This window comes from Balaenoptera borealis (genome assembly GCF_965194805.1).
Source record: "Balaenoptera borealis genome assembly, chromosome: 8".
Taxonomy (NCBI): Eukaryota; Metazoa; Chordata; class Mammalia; order Artiodactyla; family Balaenopteridae; genus Balaenoptera; species Balaenoptera borealis.
In genome coordinates this window covers 28268192-28291904 of record NC_138865.1, presented here as the reverse complement: position 1 = coordinate 28291904, position 23713 = coordinate 28268192, and the positions used below count along the sequence as shown (strand labels likewise).

The 23713-nt window shown below is 39.7% G+C and overlaps 1 protein-coding gene and 1 pseudogene across 16 annotated transcripts in view; both read right to left on the bottom strand.

Annotated features, from left to right (window-relative positions):
• LOC309632912 (V-type proton ATPase subunit B, brain isoform-like) overlaps positions 1-23713 on the bottom strand; it is a 175228-nt gene that overhangs the window by 43836 nt on the left and 107679 nt on the right. For 10 of the 15 annotated variants that reach the window (XM_082400980.1, XM_082400978.1, XM_082400977.1 and 7 more), the window contains 2 exons: positions 17456-17566; positions 4362-4555 (listed from right to left, as the gene is read on the bottom strand). The exons of 1 other annotated variant lie outside the window; for it this stretch is intronic. In XM_082400980.1, the coding sequence (XP_082257106.1) occupies positions 4433-4555; positions 17456-17566 (234 nt within the window). In that variant the 3' untranslated portion in view covers positions 4362-4432. Of the gene's footprint in view, positions 1-3395; positions 3696-4361; positions 4556-16780; positions 17143-17455; positions 17567-23713 lie in introns of those variants that run through there. 4 more of the 15 variants (XM_082400970.1, XM_082400979.1, XM_082400968.1 and 1 more) reach the window with 4 other exon arrangements.
• On the bottom strand, positions 1416-3219 carry LOC309632904 (nocturnin pseudogene; annotated as a pseudogene). Its single transcript has one exon. The product of its transcript is annotated as a nocturnin pseudogene (transcript).

Here is a 23713-nt window from a genome sequence, read left to right as displayed (position 1 = left end):
TAACTAATTTTGAAAAATAATATTTAATTTTGAACAAAAGTTCTCTATGTAAGTAGATGTTTCATTAAGCTTTAACTCACTTAAGCAATATTGACCTTAACCCTGCTTTGGACTTGGTGTTCTTAGAATAAGCACAACATTAATATCTGCTTCGGATCATACACATGGCAATTACTTGTTTGGAAACCTTAGGTCAGCCAGCCCTAAAAACACTCACATAGCCCTTCCCACTTTGTTCTTTTATCTAGTATTAGACAACTAACTAGTTTTTCTTGATTCAATTTGCATCAACATTTATTGACTAACTAATAAAAGCTCCAGGGATAAGAAATTAAGTAAAAAAAAAAAAAAAAAAAAAGTAAAAAAAAAAAAAAGAAAAAAGAAATTAAGTAGACCACAATCTATTAAGTTATAATAAGTTACAGAGTTCTAAGGAAATTCAAATGAGGGCAGTTTGTTACACAACGAATATTATCATTTTGTTGCCTGTTACTTTTATAGATAAGCTATGTGCTAAGACATAACGGCTTTTTAGCTGACAATTTTCTTCTTACTCTGACAATTAAGAAAAAAAATTTCTTAAGTTATACAACATTCTTAGCCTAAATTAAATGGAAGATACACTGTGTATTTTTTTTTTTTTTTAGCTTTAAAAGACCATTTATTTATTGATCTTAAATATTTACAACTCAGGGGTAAAATATCTATCCATTTATTACCAATGGGCTATTTTTGGGGATTTTTTGTTAGGAAGGGGTTTCACCTGTTATCTTTACCACTTTTATTTCTGAGGGAAGAGAATTCCAGGTTATCTTTCTAACTCTATATTCTGCTTTCTAGTTGTTTTAAACCAGTCACCTGGCTATTTTAGTAAATCTCAAGGACAGCCTCATTAACAGGCTAGAAATAGTTTCCCATCTCTGAAAAGAAGGTCCCACTGACTTAGCCACTGCCACATATCAGCTCCTAAACAACCTATTGTGCAAAGCATATTCAATACATATAATGACACTTTTGAGTGACCGCAAATGTACACCGATAGCATTCCGATGGAAAACCAGAAATGGAATTTCTTCAAGAAACATAATAATGGGGGACACGGAGGCACAGCAAGGATTTGTGAAGAATGTATCAAGGAGAACTGATATTTCCACTTAAATAGCAAACAAAAACCCCTCCAGCCTAAACAGTTCCTTTGTACACTACTATTTTATTAGACCCCAAGTAAGAACATCTTTAACGCTTTAAGATTACTATAAATTACTCTATAACTTATGTTTTGCATGGTTTTTAAATGTTCATAATGCTATAATTTATTTACTTAATTTTACACAAAGATATAAAAAAAATAAATATTGCCATGCATAACTTGTTGATATTTTTAAAAAACCACAAATAAATAACTTGAAATGTTGTCTAGAGAAATTGTTCCTGCATACTTGTTAATTACAGGGGACTCGAGCAAGTCTATTTTAATACAGGATCCTCAAACTAAAAAAGCTTCCAAACAAAGCCAAGTATAATGCCCTTAAATGATCAAAATGTAATTATTAATGCTAAGGGAAAGAAAACAATACAAACCGAAACTGGAGTGCAAACACCTTTTTCGCTGTAGGTTTTAATGGAAAAGGTTTGTGAGCAAATGGGGTTCCTTCCCCAAGGGCATGCTGGAAACATGGAAGGTGAAGTGAGAGGAACTGGGGAGCCTTCCTCAGTCAACCTCTTATCTTATTTCAGCTTCCTGAAACGTCCCTGGTTAAGACTTGTGACTAAAGAGACACAGCCAAGCATTTATATAAATGTCCATCAAGGTTCCTCGTTAAAGCTAAAGTCACACACTAGGGACAGGTGGTCTGAAGGGTAATTGAAGGACGGTAGTCGGTTGGGTCCAATCTGTTCCTCGGTGAGCAGAGCCAGGGCTGACCTCACGCTGAGCGCATGCTTGGAATACCAGATATAATCCAGAGTGTGCCGGCTCTCGCCCGAGGTCCGGATCTTCCAGGTCGTGTACGGAGGTTCCGACTGCCCGTCCGCGCTCAGCAGCTTGTAGGCGCTGTTCAGGTTGAGGCTGGAGGACGCGAAGTGTCTGTAGACCTCCTCTGTCGGCTCTGCGTTGAAGTCCCCACAAACGATAAGGGGAATCTTGGCTCCCTGGGTGATGTTCTGCAGGTTCTGGAGAAGGTCACAGCCTTGAGCTGATCGAAATCGCTCCCAGCCCGTGCGAGCCTTCAGGTGGGTGACGGCGATGCAGAACTGCCGGCTGGACTCCTTGCACTCTAGGGTCTGGGCAATGGCCACCTGGTTGGTTTTCAACGTCATGGCCGTCAGCCTGATGTTGGCACTGTTGACGAGCTTGAATCGGTTTTGGAGAAAAAACAAGGCACAGCCATCTGGTCCGTTGTTGTGTTCCATGTCCAGACAAGGTGACCAGGGCTTGGGGAAAAACGTGCCCTGATAGCCCAGTCTACCGAGGAGGGGGCGGAAGGTGTCAAAGTAGTGGTCCACCTCTTGCAGGCATAGTATGTCGGGCTGGTAGGCTAGGATTTCTTCCAGGATGAGACATTTCCTCTCTTCCCACTTGAGTGCTTCAAGAGGGCACTGTACAAAGCTCTCTTTGCCTTCTCCAAGAGCTTGGGCGAGGCTGTTCCACTGCATGACCCGGATAGGCGCGTGGCTACTACTGGGGCCGTCGGCCCTCAGATCCCCGAAACCCCTCTGGAAGCGGGGAGGCCGGGTGTGCAGGACGGCCCTGCACTCCTCAAGGAGCTCTTTAGGGTCAATGGGCTCCAGCTGTTCCGGGTCGGGCGCCACCAGATACTCCGGGTGCCGGGCGGCGGGGCTGCCGTCGAGGGTCTTGGTGAGAGCGCTGTAGAGCCTGCTCGTGCCGTTGCCCATGGGACACGCTGTTCGGGAGCACAACCTCGCGACGCCGCGGGCCGCCGAGGCCGCCGCCAGGAGCCGGGGGGAAGCAAGGCGCGGGGCGGCGGCGGGCGCGGGCGAGCGGCGGCGCGGCGGCGGGCCGGGCGGGCGGCGCAGGCCGGGCGCGTCCCTCTGCAGCAGGGCGGAGCAGAGCCGCCGCGGGCTCTGATACATGCCGGGCGCCGCCGCCGCCGCCGCCGCCGCCGCCGCGGCCCCTGGCGCGCCCAACCCACCCGCGAGCCTCACCGACGCGGGCGAGTCGAGCAGACTGTCTGGAGCGTCCGAGCGGAGGCTCCCGGGCTCCTTCTCTTCCCGCCGCGGCCCGGGAGAAGGTGCTGGGCAGGCGAGCCCGAGACTGAGCGGCTGATGCTGCGGCTGCTGCGACGCGAAGACTACTGTGTATTTTTTATTGTGGTAAGATATACATAACAAAAAGTTTAGCATTTTAGCCACTTTTAAGTGTACAGTTCTGGACATTAACATTCACATTCTTGTGCAAACACCACCACCTTCCATCTCAAGAACTTTTTCATCTTCTCAAACTGAAACTTTGTCTCCATTAAAACACTTACAGTCCATTACTCCCTTCCCCTGGCTCTTGGCAACCATCTAAATTATATTTTTAAGAAGAAGAAAAAAGTAATTTCTTCTCCACCTGATGAATCTTCTTCAGGCCACACACCATCAGCCAATTGCAAACCTGCTGCAGACCTTTACAACACTCTACTTTTAGAGCTTCTCATTCACAGCAGACTGTGATTTAAAGATATGAAATGCTAAATATAGAATAAATTACATAAATTTTAATATTCAAAAAGTTAAGCAAACAAAATTTAATTCTTCTAAAAGAAGCATGGATATGTAATCAGAAGTAGAAACTATGTCACTGATGTAAAATAGTTATGATTCCAAAGAATCCTAGGGATCTATTGTCCATAAATTACAAGGGGCCACATGGTGCCCAAGTTCCTGTTGGAGCAGGAACTCAACATATCCCTCAACAAGTCCTCCACAGAGAGACTCTCCATTACATCTATTTTTACATGTTCAGGGTCTTTCAGAAATTTCAGTTTATCAGAGGGCACAGAGAAAATGAATTCGATTTAAAAATGCTGAGGCAATATAAACTATTGTGTTTGTTATCAAACAAAAATAAAATCAGTCGTATGTGACTTATTTATTCCTTAGACTTCACACTATTTAAAGGAAGAATGGGAAGACATTTTCAATATTTCGCTACATTATAAAATTGTTTTACTTATTTCATAAATTAGCCATGGACGGTGTCTTCTGGAACGTCACATGTGGCTTACATTCAGTGGAAACACTTTCAAGTAACTTAGGAGGCTCTGGTTCTATACTTGATCTGACAGATGGGCAGCAACATGCAGTAACTGGCATAATTCATCCTCCGACAGACTGCTTTTCAATAAAGCACATACCCAGATGCTTTCCTCTCGTCGATATTGCTTCCAGTTCCTCCCGCCATCGCTGAACATCAGGAGGTAGCTGGTCACCCAGTCGGAGCTCCCGTGTCCTCCCTGGGTGGCCACAGCTGTGACCTCCATTCTTTCTCCAAGGTCAATCTGCAGCCACTGGTATTTATTTGACACAAGGGGAGACCAGCCACCAGCTCCTTTTTGTGGGAATAAAAAGAAGAAAACCGGTAAAGACAGAGAAATCTTTGAAATCTATATTAACCTGTAAGAATGGGGTCATAAATAAGATTTATGAAAATCATAGTTTCAAATTCTGCGTTATATAATGCCCCAGAATTATACAAACACACTCACATACACACACACAAACACAAAATAAAAACACAGGTTAAATGTAAATGGATGAAGCCTATATTAATTGTTTTGTTTCTTAGTTCATAACCCCTGACTCTCTGGTATTGGGGTGTCCCGCTAAGTGAAATTGCTTAATGTAATAGGTGGACAACTAAACATCATGCCATTACATCAGTGCTTGGAACTAGTGTCGTTACTGGCTTCAATGCATGACTTGCCCTTTGTTGGACATAAACAAAGGGCAAACTTTCCTTTGTTGGAAAATAACAAACTTTCCTTTGTTGGAAAATAAAGCTAGAAAACCTTAATTGTGGATTCCCAGCATGAGGAAGTACAATGTGGAATGTTGGGATAACAAAGATGGCTATGGCATAGCCCTACACTCATGGTGCTTACAGACTCATAGGAGAAGCAGACATTTCAAAGAACAATTTGAAATGCAATATGGGAGGGGTGGAGGTGAAAGTGATTTCTGTGCAGGGAGGGAGAGTTCTAAAAAGTCAGCAAGGAGGGTGAGCGAGAACCCAGAGGAAGTGAATGGGGAGGAGTTTCTCAGGTATTCAAGACAATAGGTGCAGAGTGGAAATTACTGTGCTTTGTTTTCTCCAGTGCCTGTGAGACACCGAAGAATTAGGGATACCTGTGAATGTATGATTGATATATTTTGTTCTTCTAGTTTAACAGAAACATGAGTTTTGAATTTAGATTTAGATGTCATATTAAATTTTCTGAATTTAAATTATTATGCAATATAAAAATTGGGAAACAGGTTTGAAATGCATTCTGGAACTGATATTTTGCTAATTATCCATGTCTAGAAAACACAGTGTCATGTAAACAGTCCCTAACACAAAAAAACTAGCTTTAAAAACAATTTTCCCCATTGTCCTGACATCTAATTTGAGGCTCTCATAATAAGGTCTGACACTTTAGACAACATTTATTATCTTTTTTATTAGGGGCTATTATTAACATCCATGTCCTGTTTACAAAAGCTGTTACGACCAAGTACATGTCAGGAGGTGTGTGACATGGTTACAAGACAGCTCAAAGGAAAATGGAAGTGGAGCGCTTACATCAGGGTGTGGAGGTGAAACTAGCAAGTGGGCACATCTGTTGCTTCACTATGTCCTCTGCTAACGGCACTACGTGTATAACCCTTAGCAAAATTTAAAGCTTACAAATTCTTTAAAACTCAAATTCTTTCTAAGATTTCCTCATTTCCTGCAATCTTTATTCCAAAATTCCAAAATTTCCTCTCAACCACAAGCACAATGTCTTTTCCTTTGATCCACATCTTAAACATGCCACAACTCTGGCTGTTCTGTAATGCATTATGAAACTTTTTATTTTGAAATAATTTCAGATTTACAAACGAGTTGCAAAGATGGGATAGGGAGTTCCTGTCTACTTTTTACTCAGTGTGTCCTAATGTTAATATCTGACATCACCATGGTATTTTGATCAAAACTAAGCTATTAACACTGGTACAATGGTAACAAAACGACAAACGTTCTTTTGATGTCTCCAGTTTTTCCACTAACTAACTCCCTTTTTCTGTTCCAGAACCCCACATTGCATTTAGTCACCTTGTCTCCTTAGTGTCTTCCAACCTGTGATAGTTTTCAGTCTTTCTTTGTCTTTAATAACAAGATTGATCACCACCCAACACCTTCCTGCTACTTCTACTGATTTGTGCAAAGGTCCCTTCTAATGTTTGATGAATGATAAGTCCTTCTGGGTTCTAGCTGAGGGTTAACTAACAGTCCCAAGTAACATTACTCTGCAACTGCCTGTAATTTTATAATAATTGCCAAAAGAAGGCAGAAATTAGGTGTTGGCATTTAGCTGATCATTTTAACTTAAAGGTTCTACATTTGAAGTTTTATATGAATCAGTTTCAATCTCTGCGAAACTGCTAAATGTCCTGTATTCTTAGTATCAAGGTTGTAAAGAATGTACTGAAGATACTTCTTCTTTTTGCATTTCACAATCTTTCTCTGTCATCTTTAATCTCTCTTGAAGCAGGAAGTATCATCAACACGGGTACCACATGTACAGAAATGCAACAGAGTAAAAAGCATCGGCATGCTTCCAGCATCTGCCCTGGGACCAGCCTCTCCCACAGATGCAGCCACGTCTCTGTCAACCACTCTTCACCATCTGCAGGTAATCAACCTTGAACATTTCACATTCCTTACCTGTGGTGAGAAGGTGCTACTGGTATGCAAATTAAGCTATGTGATTAAGTAGGTACTCTGATAAAGTAATGAAACTGCAGAATTCCCTGTGCTGCAAAGCAATTCATTTCAGCTGGGTAACACAGCCACGGCGTAATCCCCAGACCCCTGTAGGGTGATGATGCTGAATTACTGTGCATTCGCCCATGCACGCAGTCCACCGGGGTAGATGCCCTTTTTTCTAATGACTGGAAAAAGTGGGAAATGCACAAATGTAACCTGAGGACTGTTAGGGAGCCCCGAACAGTTTTACTGATGGGTAAGGGAGACACTGTTCTGTAATGGAAAACAAAACAAAATACACTGAAACAACATTAAAGTGGGTACGCCTGAGCACAGCCGCCCCACCAGCTCTTAGCTGCAGAGCAGTGGTTCTGAAACTGATCAGCCTGCATTATTCAATGTTGCAAATCTTCAGTAAATTCCCCCTGGGAACCAACACCCCCTGAAACAGAGCCCAGGGATTTGCAATTACTGTTTTGGAGTCACCAGCGCTGAACCCACAAGAAAGGCACTTGCCCTCCCACCCAGCTCTTCCCCTGACCACACCACAGACTGTCTTTTTCCATTGTCACCGTCCTGTCTCCTGCCTCAGCCCCTTAGTTGAATAAAGTGTCACAATTCATACAAAGGAAAACATGTCCAGAGGGTCTGACTTGCACAGAACAAGGTTCCACAGCTTAGGACACTGAACACAAAACATCCCTCCCAGCAAAGTGTGATAGGTATGCTTTAGGGCTGCAATGAGAATTCAACAAGAAGCTGTGTTAGAGCATCTAGCACAATACTTTCTCTCCCATACACGATCGCAAGACGGGAGACAGTCATGGTGAAAGAGGGGTGACATCCAGAGTGTGGGGCATTGCAGTCTTTTCATTACTGAATGGCCCGTTACCTGCCACTTTATACTAGATAAAGGAGAGAAAATGAGGAAAGCCAAAACTTGTCACAAGCATGTGATGTATTCAGGACCCTCCCAGATGCTCTAAGTGCTACCTCACAACTCCTCCATGCACCCGGCAAGTGGGACGGGTGTTACAGTCTCTGCTTTGCAGACAAGCAAAAAACAATCATTTTAGGTTCGGGTGAGGGTATTTTATTAAAGCTTAGCTCCCTTTTCATTCTCTACCCCTTCTAAGAACATATCCCTGCGATTTGTCAGTTATTCAGTATTGTTTGCTTATCAATACCAGACTGTCTTTTATAGTGATATACTGGCAGATATATTGGAAGGTTTCTGTCTCTAGTTATCCCTGTGTGATTGTTTCCCCCCCCCCTTTCGTTGGCTCAGACACAGGCAGTGACTTGTGTCTTTGGGGAGAGGAAAGGCTGAACAGGAAACTCTCAGCGAGGGCCTTAATTATTCTGCTCACTGATCAAGATGAAAATGACCCCTGCCCCTGGTGGCCACGGGGCATGCACTGTCATAATGAGTGTCAGCTTTGTGCAGAGGGGGAAATTACCCAGAGGTGGAAATTACCCAGAGGTGAAAAGGAGAATAGCTCATGCCTTCTTCAAGTTGGAACAAGGTCCAGAGCAGAAAGATACTGAAGGGAGCAAAGTCAAGTGGGATAATCTGAAGTGAACAGACTAACCTATCTCCAGGGCATCTAAATGTCAAGCAAGTAAATGGCTAAATCGAAATTGTAACCAAGGGAACTTTCCCTCCAAGATCTTCATTACATTGTCTCAAATAGGAGTTCATCAAGCTCTGTGTATTTCTTTCCTCACTTAAATGCATCGTAATTCACAGAAAACTCATTCCAGATTCCAGGCGGGGCTGGGTGAGTGGGGAAAGGGTGAGATAAGCAGGAGTAACAGATGTTCCCAGGAAAAAGGGGCCATAGGGCAGCAGGCCCTGGGGATGCTCCCTGACCATCCCACTCAGAGATCTCTGGGATTTATATATTGGTGTTTTTGTCACAACCCTGCCTACATTGCTGAGGGAAATTTAAGCATTTGCTCCAGCTCTGATTTCTTAAGGAGCAATTCCAACTATCTACATATACCTTTTCTAGCTATCAGGATGTAAAAAATGCAGAAATCCTCCCTCTGGACCTGTCTAGGTAACCTCTGATTCCCTTTCTGCTGTGCTTCCTGCAGTCTGCTAGCAGCCTGAGCAGGAGACAACAGGTAGCTTTCCAAAAAGTGCATCCATAATGAAAAAAATCACACAGAGCTGCCTAATTGTAAAACAGATTCCTGTACTAAATGCAGACATACCCTATAATGGTTTTGTAAACAGACAATTTAAAATTAAATAAAAAATAAGTGTATACTTGTTAATTTGTGATTCAAATTAAATGCCAGTGATATTAAAGAAAAAAAGTACAGTGTGACTGTTCACACGTGACTCCCTTAAGTTCTGTGTGCAGTGTCCCGAGGGACAACTTTCAATGCCCTTGGCAATTAACATTCATTGCTGCAGCTCTTTCTGCATAAAATAAACAAAAATCCATTGCTACTGTGTGTTTTGTTTTGCTTCTCTCATAGACACTCCTGACCAAGTTTTAAAGAAACACACAGTAGCGAGGCATTCAGATCTGAGTTGATCTCAGGCTTTGCAGTTCTTATGTGTTTGAAGTTCTGTATTGACAAGACTATAAGATGATTTTGCTCATTTCTCACCTTAGAAATAAAATACAAATTGCCCAGCAAGCCTATAAACCATCCGAACATGTAGTAAATACCTCATTCATGACTGAATAAAATGTATGACCAAGTTTATTTGTGCATCTCCCGTGAAATCTTCATGTTTATGAGAGGTGCAGCTCTGAGATCTGGTCTAATTCTATAAAAGCATCATTGTGCATCTTTCAGAGGCCCCCTGAGTTATTCAGAACAGATATGATTCCAGATCATTGTTGAGGCCACTCAGAATAGCTGCATCTCCCTCTGACATGTAGAGAACAGTGGGGAATCCAGGATGCCCAGAAGGGCAGGAGGCCAGGCGCTCTGCTCCAAGGCCCCCACCACTTCCCAGGGACACACCGTTACTCTTCTTAAGGCAAGAGCTCCTTTTTCTTTTTAATTAAATTCAGTGTAGGATCATGTCAGGAAATGCAAGGGTGACATGCTTAGAAATAAAACCATGAGTACTAAATTATCCATCCATACTTGACTGCTCAGTTAGCCAGAAGCCTTTGGAAAAAAAGTCCATTGATGGTAAAACTTACATTTTCTTTAGTGATGTTATGTAGCTGAATTCATTACAATTTGTAAGCACACTGTGGAAGCCTTGGATAAAAAGAGATATGTACAGACGAGCTGCTATACAAAATAGAGTAGTAAAATGAGAATGCAAAAAGGATGAGGTCTGAGCCTCACAAAATGTAAATACTACTGACAAAGGTGCATTTTTCTGGGGTGTAGGCATTCATCCCCAGCAAAGTATGGCATTATTTTGTGTCGGAGAAAAGCCTGCTCCACTGGATTTCCTTGGAGGAAACATGGCAACAAGGGAAGAGTCTACTGCAAGGATCACAGGACAGAGAGAACAGGGAACCCCTGAAATACCATCTTCCAGTCAGCCCCTAGTCCAGAAGCTCCTCATTAATGTTCAGAGCAAAGGTGGGAGTAGCTGACCACAGGGTCCACTGAGATATTCCATTAGCCTTTGCCACTGGCTGTGGTCTTCCTGGACCAGTCTCTGTGCCACAAGTTAAACCAGAAGTTCAAGACTCCTGTGTGCTTTGATCAATAGTGATCCCAGATGCCTCATGAAAGGTTGCTAATTGAACCTCACCCCTTTGGCAGGATTGAAGGTCACCTCACTTGGTACGTCTTTCATCAGTGACTCCAAACAAGAAAAAGGGAATATCCCTACAAGAGGCAATGTAATTGCATTGGATGAGTAAAGCAGTACGTAATGGGATAAAATATATCTCCATAGGGATGCCAATAATATTTATTAAAAGTGGAGTACACAAAGACATCACGGTGTATGTCAAGGATACATACTGTTAAATAAATAACGTTCATGAACATTTCTGTATATTATACATGATGTAAAAGTGATTACTTTGGAAAAGAACAGAGTGGAATTTGCTAGACAACTATTTTTGAATTTGGATAGTGCTTAGAAGGGCTTCCACATACCTTTTGGGAAGTTGCCAAGTACGTCATAGGCAGTACTGACTCTTGGAAAAATACTATGGCAAAATTGTGGCCACCATAAGATACTTACTGGGCAGATTATAAACACAGACATAATTTTGCAAGGATAAACTGTTGTGTTTTTCATTCCTCTCTGGTAAATCCTGTTAGCCAGTGATCATTATCCCATGAAGCCCTAGAGAATCCAGGGAGGGCAAAGACCAACTAAGAAAATAGGAAACAGGACGTGTGATGTCTCCCTCTTTGGCAGGAAGAAGAGATGGGAACCCAGACGATCGTGGGAAAGAGAGGAAATGGAGGAAGGGTAAAAGGTGGTGGGAGGGTGATTCAGACACCTTGCTCAGGAGCGAAGTCCCAGGGGGATCAGAAAAGTGAGAGGAATAAGCAAGCTGTGGAAAGGCTTTGTCTTGGCTTCCATTTGGAATTTTGGGAGATCACCTTGTAGGGGGCTGTGTAGTCATTACTAATGGTTGCCAACTATTTCCCTTCTTCTACCTTCCAGGCACTTGGAGGATTGCGATTTCCACGCCCCCTGGTGGTTGGGTGGGGCTATGTGACCAGCTCTGGCCAACAAGCTCTGAGTGGAAGTGATAGGTTTCTTCTGGACTAAACTGCCAGGACAAAACCATTTGACGATCTTTTTCCCCTTGGCATGGTGAACCAGACTGCCCACAGGCCATCAAAAGGGGGCACAGAAGTGAGATGAGAGTCTGACTGGATCTGAACAGGTCAACTTGGCAAAGGCAAATTAAACCTGTAACCAAGGCTGCTCAGGCTGGACACCAAATGAGACTCATGGTCAGGCTTCAGGGAGGCAAGAAGTGACATCGCAAAGATCCCGGAAGGGACAATGACCTGTTCCCTGGGAACACGGTCTTACCAAGAGGTAAATCCGCCACAGGCTTCAGGAGCAGGTGCCAAGTAACCCTCAGCGTTAAAAGCAGACAAACTCCCTTCAGCAGATAGCAAGGAGCTGAGCCCCAACGTGAGAAGCCCCACCATCCAGCTCCATGAGGGCACCAGCCCTTCTGTAAACCCAAACACTGTCTTGGAAAGAAGCAGGAACAAAGAAATCTGAGCATCCCTGGAAGATGCTCACCCATTCAAAAGAGTCCACTGAATCCAAAAGAGACTGAGGATTGCCTTATTCTGGGGGTAGTGCTATAATTTGGGCTACTTGGTAGAGAGAAATGACAACATTGCCTCCCTGAAGGTTGTTGACAACGCTGAAAAACACGTTTGGTTTGTTCTGGTTTGTCTCATCTAGCATCTTAGGTTCTATGGAGGTAACCTGGAGACTCCAGACCTTGAAAAGGACCATGGGAAAATCTGAGCAGATGAGTTCTGTGTGACAAGTGTACGGCAGGGTCTGCACGAACCCTGGGATTTGGGGGCTTCTCCTCTCACATGCTACCATCATGCCGTGATTTAATAAAGTTGCCTGGTCACCAAGACAGTGCTCTGTGCTTTAGTACATGGGTGTATTTTACATGGATGCTATTACATTTGGCCTGTCCACTGCACTCAATACCCACAGTTGCATCTGCAGGATCATTTGTTAAGAAAAATCGGAAAAAGAATGTGTCTTGGCCCTAATAGGTCTAAAAACTTTTAGGAAGCACAGATAAACAGAATGAAAAATCTGACATCCAGAGGCAAAAAGTCCCCAATACATTCATATGCCTTTATAAAAATCTGGTTTGCAAGCCCTTTTATTGCCATCTGAATTGCTCAGACTAGTATTTGGGAATACTGACCAGTTCTACCAGGCACGTAGCCTGTGAATAAAAGATAGAAATACTGGAGAACTACGATTTTATGAAAAAATATGAGGGACAATTTTATTATTATAAGATTTGCATCAAACATTTTTGATGTATTCAGTAATATTCTGATTTATATCAGGAGTTGATATACGTCTAGATATTTTAAATTATTATTCACTCTTTCCATTTTCTAACATTTCTTTGTAAAAAACAGTGAATTTTACATCATAGCTTATTTGGGATATTGCAGAGTCCAAATAATCAGACGTTCCAGGTTATAAGAAAATATTTAGTGTCTGATGCCCAGGCCTAAGCATTGTCTCCTAATCGAATCATGTGTATTTATTTCCTGCTAAAACCTGGAGTATTAACTTGTACTAGTAAATGTACTTCCTAAAGTGAGAAATAAATATCTTAACGCTGAGAATTGTTGCTAATACGCTCAGCCATCAATTGTATTGGGAGCATTAGACAAAATCTTTCCTGGCTCCACCAACACATAAGTCTGTTGTGAGGAAATATGATCAATGTCTCGGTACGGGAAAGGTGAAGAATTACAAAGAGAAAAGAAAACATCCAGTCAGTTCAGCTTGTCTCCATCTACTTTCTGTTTGCAATACACAATATAGTAATCTGATATGCCATTTTTGATCAAGTTAAATTTAAAGCAGTCTCATTTGCACTGTCAGTGATGAGTGGCTTGCCGCATTAGAGGGCGTGATTTTCAGCATCTGGGCCATGAACGGAGTTGTCCCTCTTTCTGGGGATGATTGTTTATGCAAGCACTTTGGGGGAACAAAAAAGGAGAACAAAATGTGTGTACACTTCCTCCTAATCAATCTCAATCAGCTCTGGCCAGACCACTCATCTCACCACCATACCTGGGGTGACTAAAGAGGACACGTCACGTGGCTAAAAAGAACATGTTCTCCGGAGTTGGAAAGCAGCATCTGAAATGCTAAAGCCAGTTTCATGAAGGGTCACCTCCAGTAACAATAATTGTAAAAACAAAAGGTTATTTTCACATGCAAGATCTAGAATGAAAGTCCAGCGTGGTTTACTCTAAGGTAGTTTGTTTACTTTTGGTTTTGGTTTTTTAACTTTTGTTTTGAATAAACTTGGATAAACTGCATAAAGTTCCTTTAGGAGATTTTTGAGAAGAAAAAAATGAAGTCAATATTATAGCATGTTCTTATTTAGAATACACAGATTTCAGCAATCTTGATTTTATATGAGAAATATTAGGTCACTTGTAATTCTAGGAAATATCAATTTAATATTGATGGAAACAAATTCAGCTAATATGAATAGTCAAACCCAATTTGACTGTAAAGATGTAAAGCTTCAAGAACTTTACATTTTTATCTAATGGCATCTATTTTCTTGAATAGGTATATGAATACATGTACGTGTCTGTGTTTTACCCCTTAAAAAAAAATCCATCAGTTCTGAAAAATTATACATTCAGGCATTTCCAGTAATTTGTGTTTCTCTGTATAAAAAGGTAAGGTGTATGACCTCAGAGGGGATACTTTGTTAAATGTATTATCTGGAACCCAATCCCAGACTTCAAAATGGGAATGCTAGAGGAACCAGACTAGAAATTTCAAAAGTAAACTCCAGGAGCACTTAGTCCAATGTTGAGTGATGATACTAGCCCATTCCTATCTCTACAATAACCAACACTTCCATTAGGGAGCTCACAGAAAACACTGGCAAACAGGTGGTAACATGCTCAGGAATCATGGTTTTCAAAGATGCAAGGTCTGCATCTCTCTGCTTTGGCCCACCTGTCCCTAGAAACGCCTGGATCCCTCCTAACTTCTCTGCTCATTCCTCTTAATATCCTTCATAGACTTCTTTCTTCTATTTATTGCAAAGTCTTTCCTAAGAAATATTTTACTACTTTTCATAAATTAATAGAAAACAAAATAAATACATAAACTGCATAAGTAAAAAATATGTAAAAGAGAAAACATGAAATGTGCAATAAGTTCTAGTCAATTAATTAACATTTGTTATGTGTTGAATCAGTGAAGTACTTTAAAATCATAAAATGCCTTAAAGTTTGAATTATTTGGCTTTGGGGGGTTATACAGTGGGTCAAATTTATATATATGCACACACATACAATCAAAAATTATGTATAGACTATTCTCTTACTACCTTTATGTATCAGGTAGATGAATTGATCAGCTGCTATGTATAAAGTTCTTGGTGGAAGCTGTGATATTTGAGACATTTCTAATTCTTCATGAACATTCTAGAAGCGCAATGACTTATGGGCAAAATAAGAAACTAGGGGTGTAAGACAGACCACCTTCTTTAAAACTTCCAAATACTACAACACAGACCAAGGAAATTTTAACCATACAATCAGGGAGTCTAACATGATTTTCCTCACTAGATCATACACAAAATATTCCAAAAAGCTAAAACTACTATATATGAAGAATCATCGCCCTCATTATATTCATCCACATTTCATACTATCCACATTTTACATCATAATCATCTAAACTAAAGTGAACTAATATGTTCTCCAGCATTTACCAAGGCAAAGGAAATGTCAATAAAGACTCGGGGATGCTGGCTTTTAACAGAAAACACATATAGATAATCCTTCAGAAGGAATATTGATAAATTGTGCTGTCTAAAGCATGCTTTAGAAATGGGTCTGAAATCAGGTGGTAATATCTAGGGATATTTAGTGAAATGTACACTATATGCAATCAGAGTAGCAACAACCATGAAAAAAAAACCCTCATCAGTTGATTGCCACTCTTAAAATAATTAATTTAAATTTGCAAAGAGAGTAGTTTAAATATAAAAGATAAGCTTTGTACTTACCATTTTATAATGATGGCTTATAATATTCTGAGTTATTAGTTTTTTAATTAAATATAATGGAAATAAGTTCATCTTAAGCTTCAGGATTTTCCCTTCTAATGTTTATAAACTTCCCAGTGCCACCATATTGATAGCACTGGAGGCCTGAATCATAAAGATACTCTACACATGCAAATTAGAAACACAACACACAAGCCCCTCGGGCCTCTTTAAACTAATTAAATATGGCTTATTTAGTTTTTACAATTTTAGGGAAACCACTGGAAAGTTTAGATGTTAAGCTGATATTAGAATAACCACCAGACCGAAAATGGGTAATTTGATAACTGATCTCATTGAAATCTGGTTTCAATGAGAATATATTTTTACTGGGGTGCTAAAAATGATTATGAATGATGCTTTGAGGAGTAAATATCTGGCCACAAAATGCTTTTTCCTGGGAAAAGACCATGAAGGTGGACAATTAATGGACATGCCTTCCCATCCTGAGCTCATTGAATTTCTTCACCTGTGTTCTTACTCTTCCCTGCCAATCTATTTGATCACTTACTAGGTTCCCAAATTTGATCCTTAAGGACACAGTAAAGTTCAAGCTAGACTTTAACTCTGATCTTAGAAATGTCAAAGAAAGGGAGGAAAACACTCAATTCCTTAGTAGTATCTCCAGAATTTACAGCAGTGCGTTTACATGGGACACAGTTAATTTTAACTTTTACTTTCTGAATTCATCTTTCATTTAAAAAATCTATCCCTTAAAACAGTAGCAAAACAAAAGCAGAAATAGAGACACAGACGTAGAGAACAAATGTATGGATGCCAAGGGGGAAAGGGGTGGGGTGGGAGGAATTAGGAGACTGGGATTGACATATATACATTATTGATACTATGTATAAAATAGACAACTGATGGGAACATACTGTATAGCACAGGGAGCTCTACCTAATGCACTGTGGTGACCTAAGTGGGAGGGAAGTCCAAAAGGGAGGGGATATCTGTATGGGTACGGCTGATTCATTTTGTTGTGCAGTGGAGGCTAACACAACATTGTCAAGCAACCACACTCCAATAAAAGTTAATCAAAAAAAGTAGCAAAGCATTTGAATTTGAAGTGTATGTATTCACTTATTTAATCCACTGAATTAGTATTTGTGCAATAGAAGAGGTAATTCACTCGACAACATTCAAGTAGCAAAAATGGACCTTTCCAAAAAGTAAGTCATTAACTCCCTTCCCACTAATAGGAAGGGAATCTTTATTTTCAGTAGCAGCCTTCACCTGGTCTCCTCCCAGGCCAAGTCCTGGGAATGGAGTCATTTTCCCATGACATCCTTTGGCAGCTTCACATCTTGCAAACATCAGGCTTCCCCAGTGGCTGCAGCACTGGCTCCTTCTTGTGTTGTTGTCGTTATTCATGACCAGCGCACTTGACTAGTCACCCTTCTGTCGCCGGTCCTAAAACTAAAAAGGGATGATAACCCTGGAAAAAATCTAGACTCCAATAATTCCCTTCTCATAAATCTTATTGATGATCATTTGCTGGCAATCAATAGGGAAGGAAGATATCAAAACAAACCAAACAATGGATCATAAGCAAGAAGAAAGCTAGCAGAGGAATACTAGCAGATATGATGAACCTGCTGCTTTCTTCAGTTTCATTAAACTCAATATAATTAAGTTTTGACCTATAAGAAGGAATATGAACTAAAAATGAAAATAATTCTCTCTGGGAAAGAATCAGCGTGGATTGACAAGAAGACAGCTGCAGACTCACCGTCTCTGCGATTAAGGCTTGCGAAGCCAGGGCCGTGGCTGCTGGACCGCTCTGAGGAGCTGCTGAAGGAAGCCCGGGGCAGGGCAGACGCCAGAGGAGCGTCACAGCTATCTGGGGGGAAACACCACGTGCGGGTTAATACACTGATTAAAGCTTTCCTGTCCTCTCTTCCTCTCTTCTTCCTTCCCTTTTACTTTCCTTTCCTTCCTATTTCCCTGCCACCCTCCCTTCTCTTCTTCCTTAATTTCCTTTCTTTTTAGTTAACAGGCTAGGAAAATGCTAGAGCCTGTGGCAAACATCAGTCTTGATCAGAGGTGTGTTAGTAAACGTTGAACAACAGGCTCTTAAGGAAAATTAAAAACCCTGATTGGTAGCATTTGCCACTTTCCATGGTGTAAATACTCGTACCATGGCCAATTCAAAGCTATCAACGTGATGTCACTGACCAGGAAGTTGGAAAAAGAATCATTATATAGTATTTTCACCACGCAGACACAAGGTATGTAAATAACCTCAAGAGCACTGATAACAGCAAGATGACATAAAGTAGGAAGTGGTGAGTTTTCAGAATGTATTACTTTTGTTTTAATATGATTTAATTAATTATGTTTATGTAATTTAATTTTTAATAATGATTGTATTTTCATGCAAAATTCATGAAAAGTTAATGATTGGCTTTTGCTAGCTGCTAAAAATTGGTTCTAGCATGTCACTCCTAAGTGGGAAAATATTAAAAGTATTTCCTTGAAAATCAGAAAGAACACTTTCACAGACACCACTGTTTCTATTGAACATTGCACTGAAAGTCCTATCAGTACGTAAGAGAAAATTTAAAAATTAAAAGCACAAAATTGGATAAAAAAGAGCAACCGTTATCGTTTCCAGATGATATGATTATGGAGGTAGAAATTCTGAAAGTCATTGGCTAGCTTAACAATTCATTATACAAAAGCTGATAGTATTTCTAAACTTATCCATAGTTAGAAATTAAATAGAATAGCAAATACTAACAAAACATATAAAGTATCTAAGAATGAATCTTACAGAATTTGCAGGACATTTATGGAGATTATTATAAAAATTGTATTGAAAGACATTAAAGAAAAACTACATAAATTCAGACTACAATGATTGCAAATAGGAAGACTACTTTTAAGGTACTGGTTTTCCCTAGCTTGATCTAAAGATTCATTAGAAGTTCAATCAAAGCTCAGGAGGGTTTTTCACGGAACTTGAAGCAGTGAACCACAAAGCTCAGGGGTTCTTAACATGTGGTACAAATATGATATAGGGGGTCTGTTGAGATGAATAGAAAAAAATTATATCTTTATTTTCACTAACCTCTAGCTAAAATTTAGCATATTCTTCAGTCACAAATGTAGACAAACCAGACTATATTCACCAGTGCCCGTGCATATGTTACCAACATAAGTTACAGATATTTTAATAGCAATCGTTGTCACAGACATCTAGAAATATTGTTTATGGTCCCCTTTACTTCAAAATAACAGTATTTATTAAAGTCACCACTAGATCTTGTTTTTGAATGCGCTAATAACTAAGAAGACACTATGTTACAATTTCTAGTACATTGATATCAGCATTTCAATATAACTATTTACTTTGTAACCCTATGTATACATTTTATGCATTTACAAGCATTGCTGTGAGAAGGGGTCAGGCTTCAGCAAAGTGCCCGAAGGGTCCTTGGAACAAGGAAGAGCAAAGAAGCTCCCGTTGTGAGTGTGTGCACTGCAAGTACAAAGCTGTTGAGACATTACTGGGGCATTATTAGCCATTCAGAAAATTCCAGAAGATTGGGATCATCCACAATCCACAGTCAGCTGTGCTAACTCGAATGTTAACGTGACAATTTCTCAGGGGACAATTTCTCTGCCTGTTGAGCAGACCAGGCCTGCATCATTCCCCCTTTAGGTAAAGGGGTCCCAGGGATCTAAGTAACCTGCTCAAAGTCACAGAGCTGGTGGAGGGTAAGTGAAGATTATCTCCATCAACTGTTTAGCTTGGGAAGCCTGCTCCTTTCCCAGCCTCCCCCACCCCCCCCCCCCAGCACGGCTTCCTTTCTGAGTCTCCCCAGACGCTCCCCACTCAGTCCCCTCTGCTCACATCTTTCTCATCTCACCGTATTGGGGTCTCTCCTTTCTGGGTTGGAAACAGTGAGGACCAAGTGTAGATTCTGGAGCCAGACAGGGTGTGGGCATGACATTTACCAAGCTGCCTACTCTTGGGAAGTCACTGGCCCTCCCTAAGCCTCAGTTACCTCATCTGTACAATGAGGATGTCACACAACTGAATCACACAACTGGACAAAGGGGAATCACACAATTCATAGGGTTTCTATGAGGATTAATAGTGTTTGCTTTTATTATTTTCAGTATGGTAAGACAAGTCATCACATAAGCTTCTTCAAAATATTCTATAAGGACGTTTTCCCTATAGAGAGTTATAGAAAGCAGCATGCAACGTTCCAAGCCATATTCTCATTTTTTATTCTTTCCTCAAAAGAAGGCATATGAATCTTAGTTTTTAAAAAAAAAAAAAAAGAGTAAGATGTACTGGCACTTATGAAGTCATCTTTGTCTTTGAGAAACAATTTTAAAAGTGATCATTTTCTTTACAACCCTAATTGGTTGTTCCAATTCACTTCCACACAGTCAAATTTGAGAATGCACGTGATCAAAAAACGTGACCATGTCCAATAAGGTACTTGGAAAAGAGCAGCTCTGTGTTTGGACAGTGTTTTCTGTACATTCACTGTGTTTTTAACTAGATTACATTCAAGTAAGGTGAAGTCTCAGATGCCACCCAAAAATCTCCTTAACCATTGTTTTCAATCTGAAATGTCTATATTTTATACTACGATTCCTGGAGCCAAAATTGTTAAGACACAATTTAATTTTCTTTTTCTGGAATCATTAAAAAATATTTGATTTCCACTGAATATTATTCTTATCAATAGTCTGATACATACTATTTCTATCCAAAAAAAAAAGATGAATTCTGAAATGCTTCAAAGCTACAACAATTATTCATAAATAATTGTTTTTAACAAACGAGATGGCAAAACAACTGAAAAGTACAACTATTTACCACTTAGGGGGAAAATGAGGTGAGTACAAGTAATAATCTTGTAAGAATTAACAAATGAAAATAGACAGATAATATTACCGTTCAATAGGCTAAAGCAAGTTTATTTCTCTTCATAATAACACTCATATTAATAAGAAATTATTCTATGAAATAATCTCAGTTTTGAAATGCACTTATTCCTTCAAAAGTGCAAATGTACTCAGAAGCTCAAATGTTCTCAGAAAAGCTTAGGAACTCTAAAGGGAAACTGAGGATCCATTGTAACGTGTCTTATAGAAAATACAGACACACCGTAATTGTTCATGATTTATGTATGATTCAGATCAGAGTGCTCGGCACATCCCTGTGTGCATGCTTCTATAATACGTTCTTATGTATTAAATGAGCAAACATTGTCTCAGTAGTTGTACCTATTGTAACATCATTTTAATCAATGGCCTATTGTTTGTCCTGCCAACAGAACAGCTTTATACTGAAATTATTAAACAATATTTCACCTTCTGTTTTTAAAAATTATATATATATTCTTTTCTCCAGGTAAAATCTTAGAAATTTGGAACTTCCCATAGCTAGGGAAAACATAATCCTCTCAATCTAAGTGACACTATCTGAGTGTTTTCCAGACCCTTGACCTCCTCCTAAAACTACTTAAATCTACCCCCTCCATAAATAAAAAACAGTCCCAGACAAACCTCTGGATTACTACAGCTCCTTGGTGATGCATGCTCTTAGTTTCTTCGGAACTTTCAAATCCACTTTATACACAACTGTATATAAATGGCATCTTTTCAATATGCATTATGTTCTAAAGTAGACTAAAAATTCCTCAGCAAAGAAAATGTCACTTTACTGAATTCATTGATGAGCTCTAGTAGTTATCTGGTAGCACCTTTAGGATTTTCTATGTCTAATATCATATCATCTGCAAACAGTGACAGTTTTACTTCTTTCTTTTCCAATTTAGATTCCTTTTCTTTTTCTTCTCTGTTTGCCACAGCTAGGACTTCCAAAACTATGTTGAATAAAAGTGGTGAGAGTGGACATCCTTGTCTTGCTCCTGATCTTACAGGACATGCTTTTAGATTTTCACTGTTGAGTATGATGTTAGCTGTAGGTTACTTGTATATGGTCTATATTATTTTGAAATATGTTCCCTCTAGGACCCTTTCTGGAGAGTCTTTAATCATAAATAGGTGTTGAATTTTGTCAAAAGCTTTTTCTGCATCTATTGAGATGATCATATGGTTTTTATTCTTTAACTTGTGGTGGTGTATCACAGCCATTGATTTGCAGATACTGAAAAATCCTTGCATCCCTAGGATAAATCCCACTTGATCATAGTGTATGATCCTTTTAATGTATTGTTGGATTTGCATTGCTAGTATTTTGTTGAGGACAGATGAATGGATAAAGAAGATGTGCTACCTATATACAATGGGATATTACTCAGCCATTAAAAAGAATGAAATAATGCCATTTGCAGCAACATGGATGGACCTGGAGATTATCATACTAAGTGAAATAAGTCAGACGGAGAAAGACAAATATCTATTAAAAAATTTAAAACAATAATTCAAATAATTATTTTAATAATATAATAATAACCTTCCAAAACAGAAAGCACAAAGTCCAGAGGGCTTCCCTGGTGAATTCTGCCAAACATTTAAGGAAGAAATCATGCCATGTCTCCATAATCCCTTTTAGAAGATAGAAACAGAGGAATACTTTTTAACTTATTCTATGAGGCTAATAGTACCATAATACCAAAACCAATCACAGATATTACAAGAAATGAAACCTACAGACCAATATTTCTCATGAACACAGATGCAAAATCCTCAACAAAATATTAGCCATCAAATCCAACAATGTATAAGAAGAATTACAGGGAATTCCCGGGCAGTCCAGTGGTTAGGACTCCATGCTTCCACTGCAGGGGGCCCGGGTTCAATCCCCGGTGAGGGAACTAGGATCCCACAAGCCACACGGTGTGGCCAAAAACAAAATAATAAAGTAAAATAAAATAAAAATTTTAACAGATTTTTAAAAAGTAGAAGAAGAATTACATACTGAAACAAGTGGAATTTGTCCCAGGTATTCAGGGCTGGTTCAACATTCAAAAATCAGTTTATGTAATCCATCACATCCACAAGCTAACAAAGAAAAATCACATGGTGCTATCGATAGATGAAGAAAAGCATCTGACAAAATCCAACACCCATCCATGGTAAAAACTCTTGGTAAACTAGGAATAGAGTTGAACTTTCACAAATTGATAAAGAATATCTACCGAAAACTTACAGCTAACACCACACTTAATGGTGAGAAACTGGAAACTTTCCCCACTAAGATCAAGACTAGGCAAAGATTTTCCCTCTCACCACTCCTTTTCCACATCCTACTAGAAGTCTTAGTTAATGCAATTAGACAAGAAAAGGAAATAGAAGGGATACAGATTAGGAAAGAAATGTCTTTGTTATGGATGACAAGATCATCTATGCAAAAACTCCTGGAACTAATAAGTGGTTATAGCAAGGTCACAGGATACAAGGTTAAAATACAAAAGTCAATTGTTTTTCTATATACTAGCAATGATCAAGTGGAATTAGGAATCTGAAACACTATGCTATTTACATTAGCACCTAAAAAATATAAAATACTTAGGTATAAATCTAACAAAATATGCATGAGATCTATATGAGGAAAACTACAAAACTCTGAGCAATTAATCGAGGAAGAACTAAATAAATGGAGAGATACTCCATGTTCATGGACAATACTCAATATTGATTGTCAAGATTTCAGTTTTTCCCAATTTGATCTATAGATTCAAGGCAATCTCAATCAAAATTCAAGCAAGTTATTTTGTGGATATCAACAAACTGATTCTAAAGTTTATGTGGTGAAGCAAAAGACCAAGAACGGCCAAAACAATATTGAAGAACAGAGTGGTAGGAATGACACTACCTGATTTCAAGACTTACCATAAAGGTACAGTAATTAAGACAGTGTATTGGCAAAAGAACTGGCAAATAGATCAGTGAAACAGAACAGAGAGCCCTGAAGTAGACCTACACAAATATAATCAATTGACCTTTGACAAAGTAGCGAAGGCAATACAATAGAGCAAAGATAGTCTTTTCAATA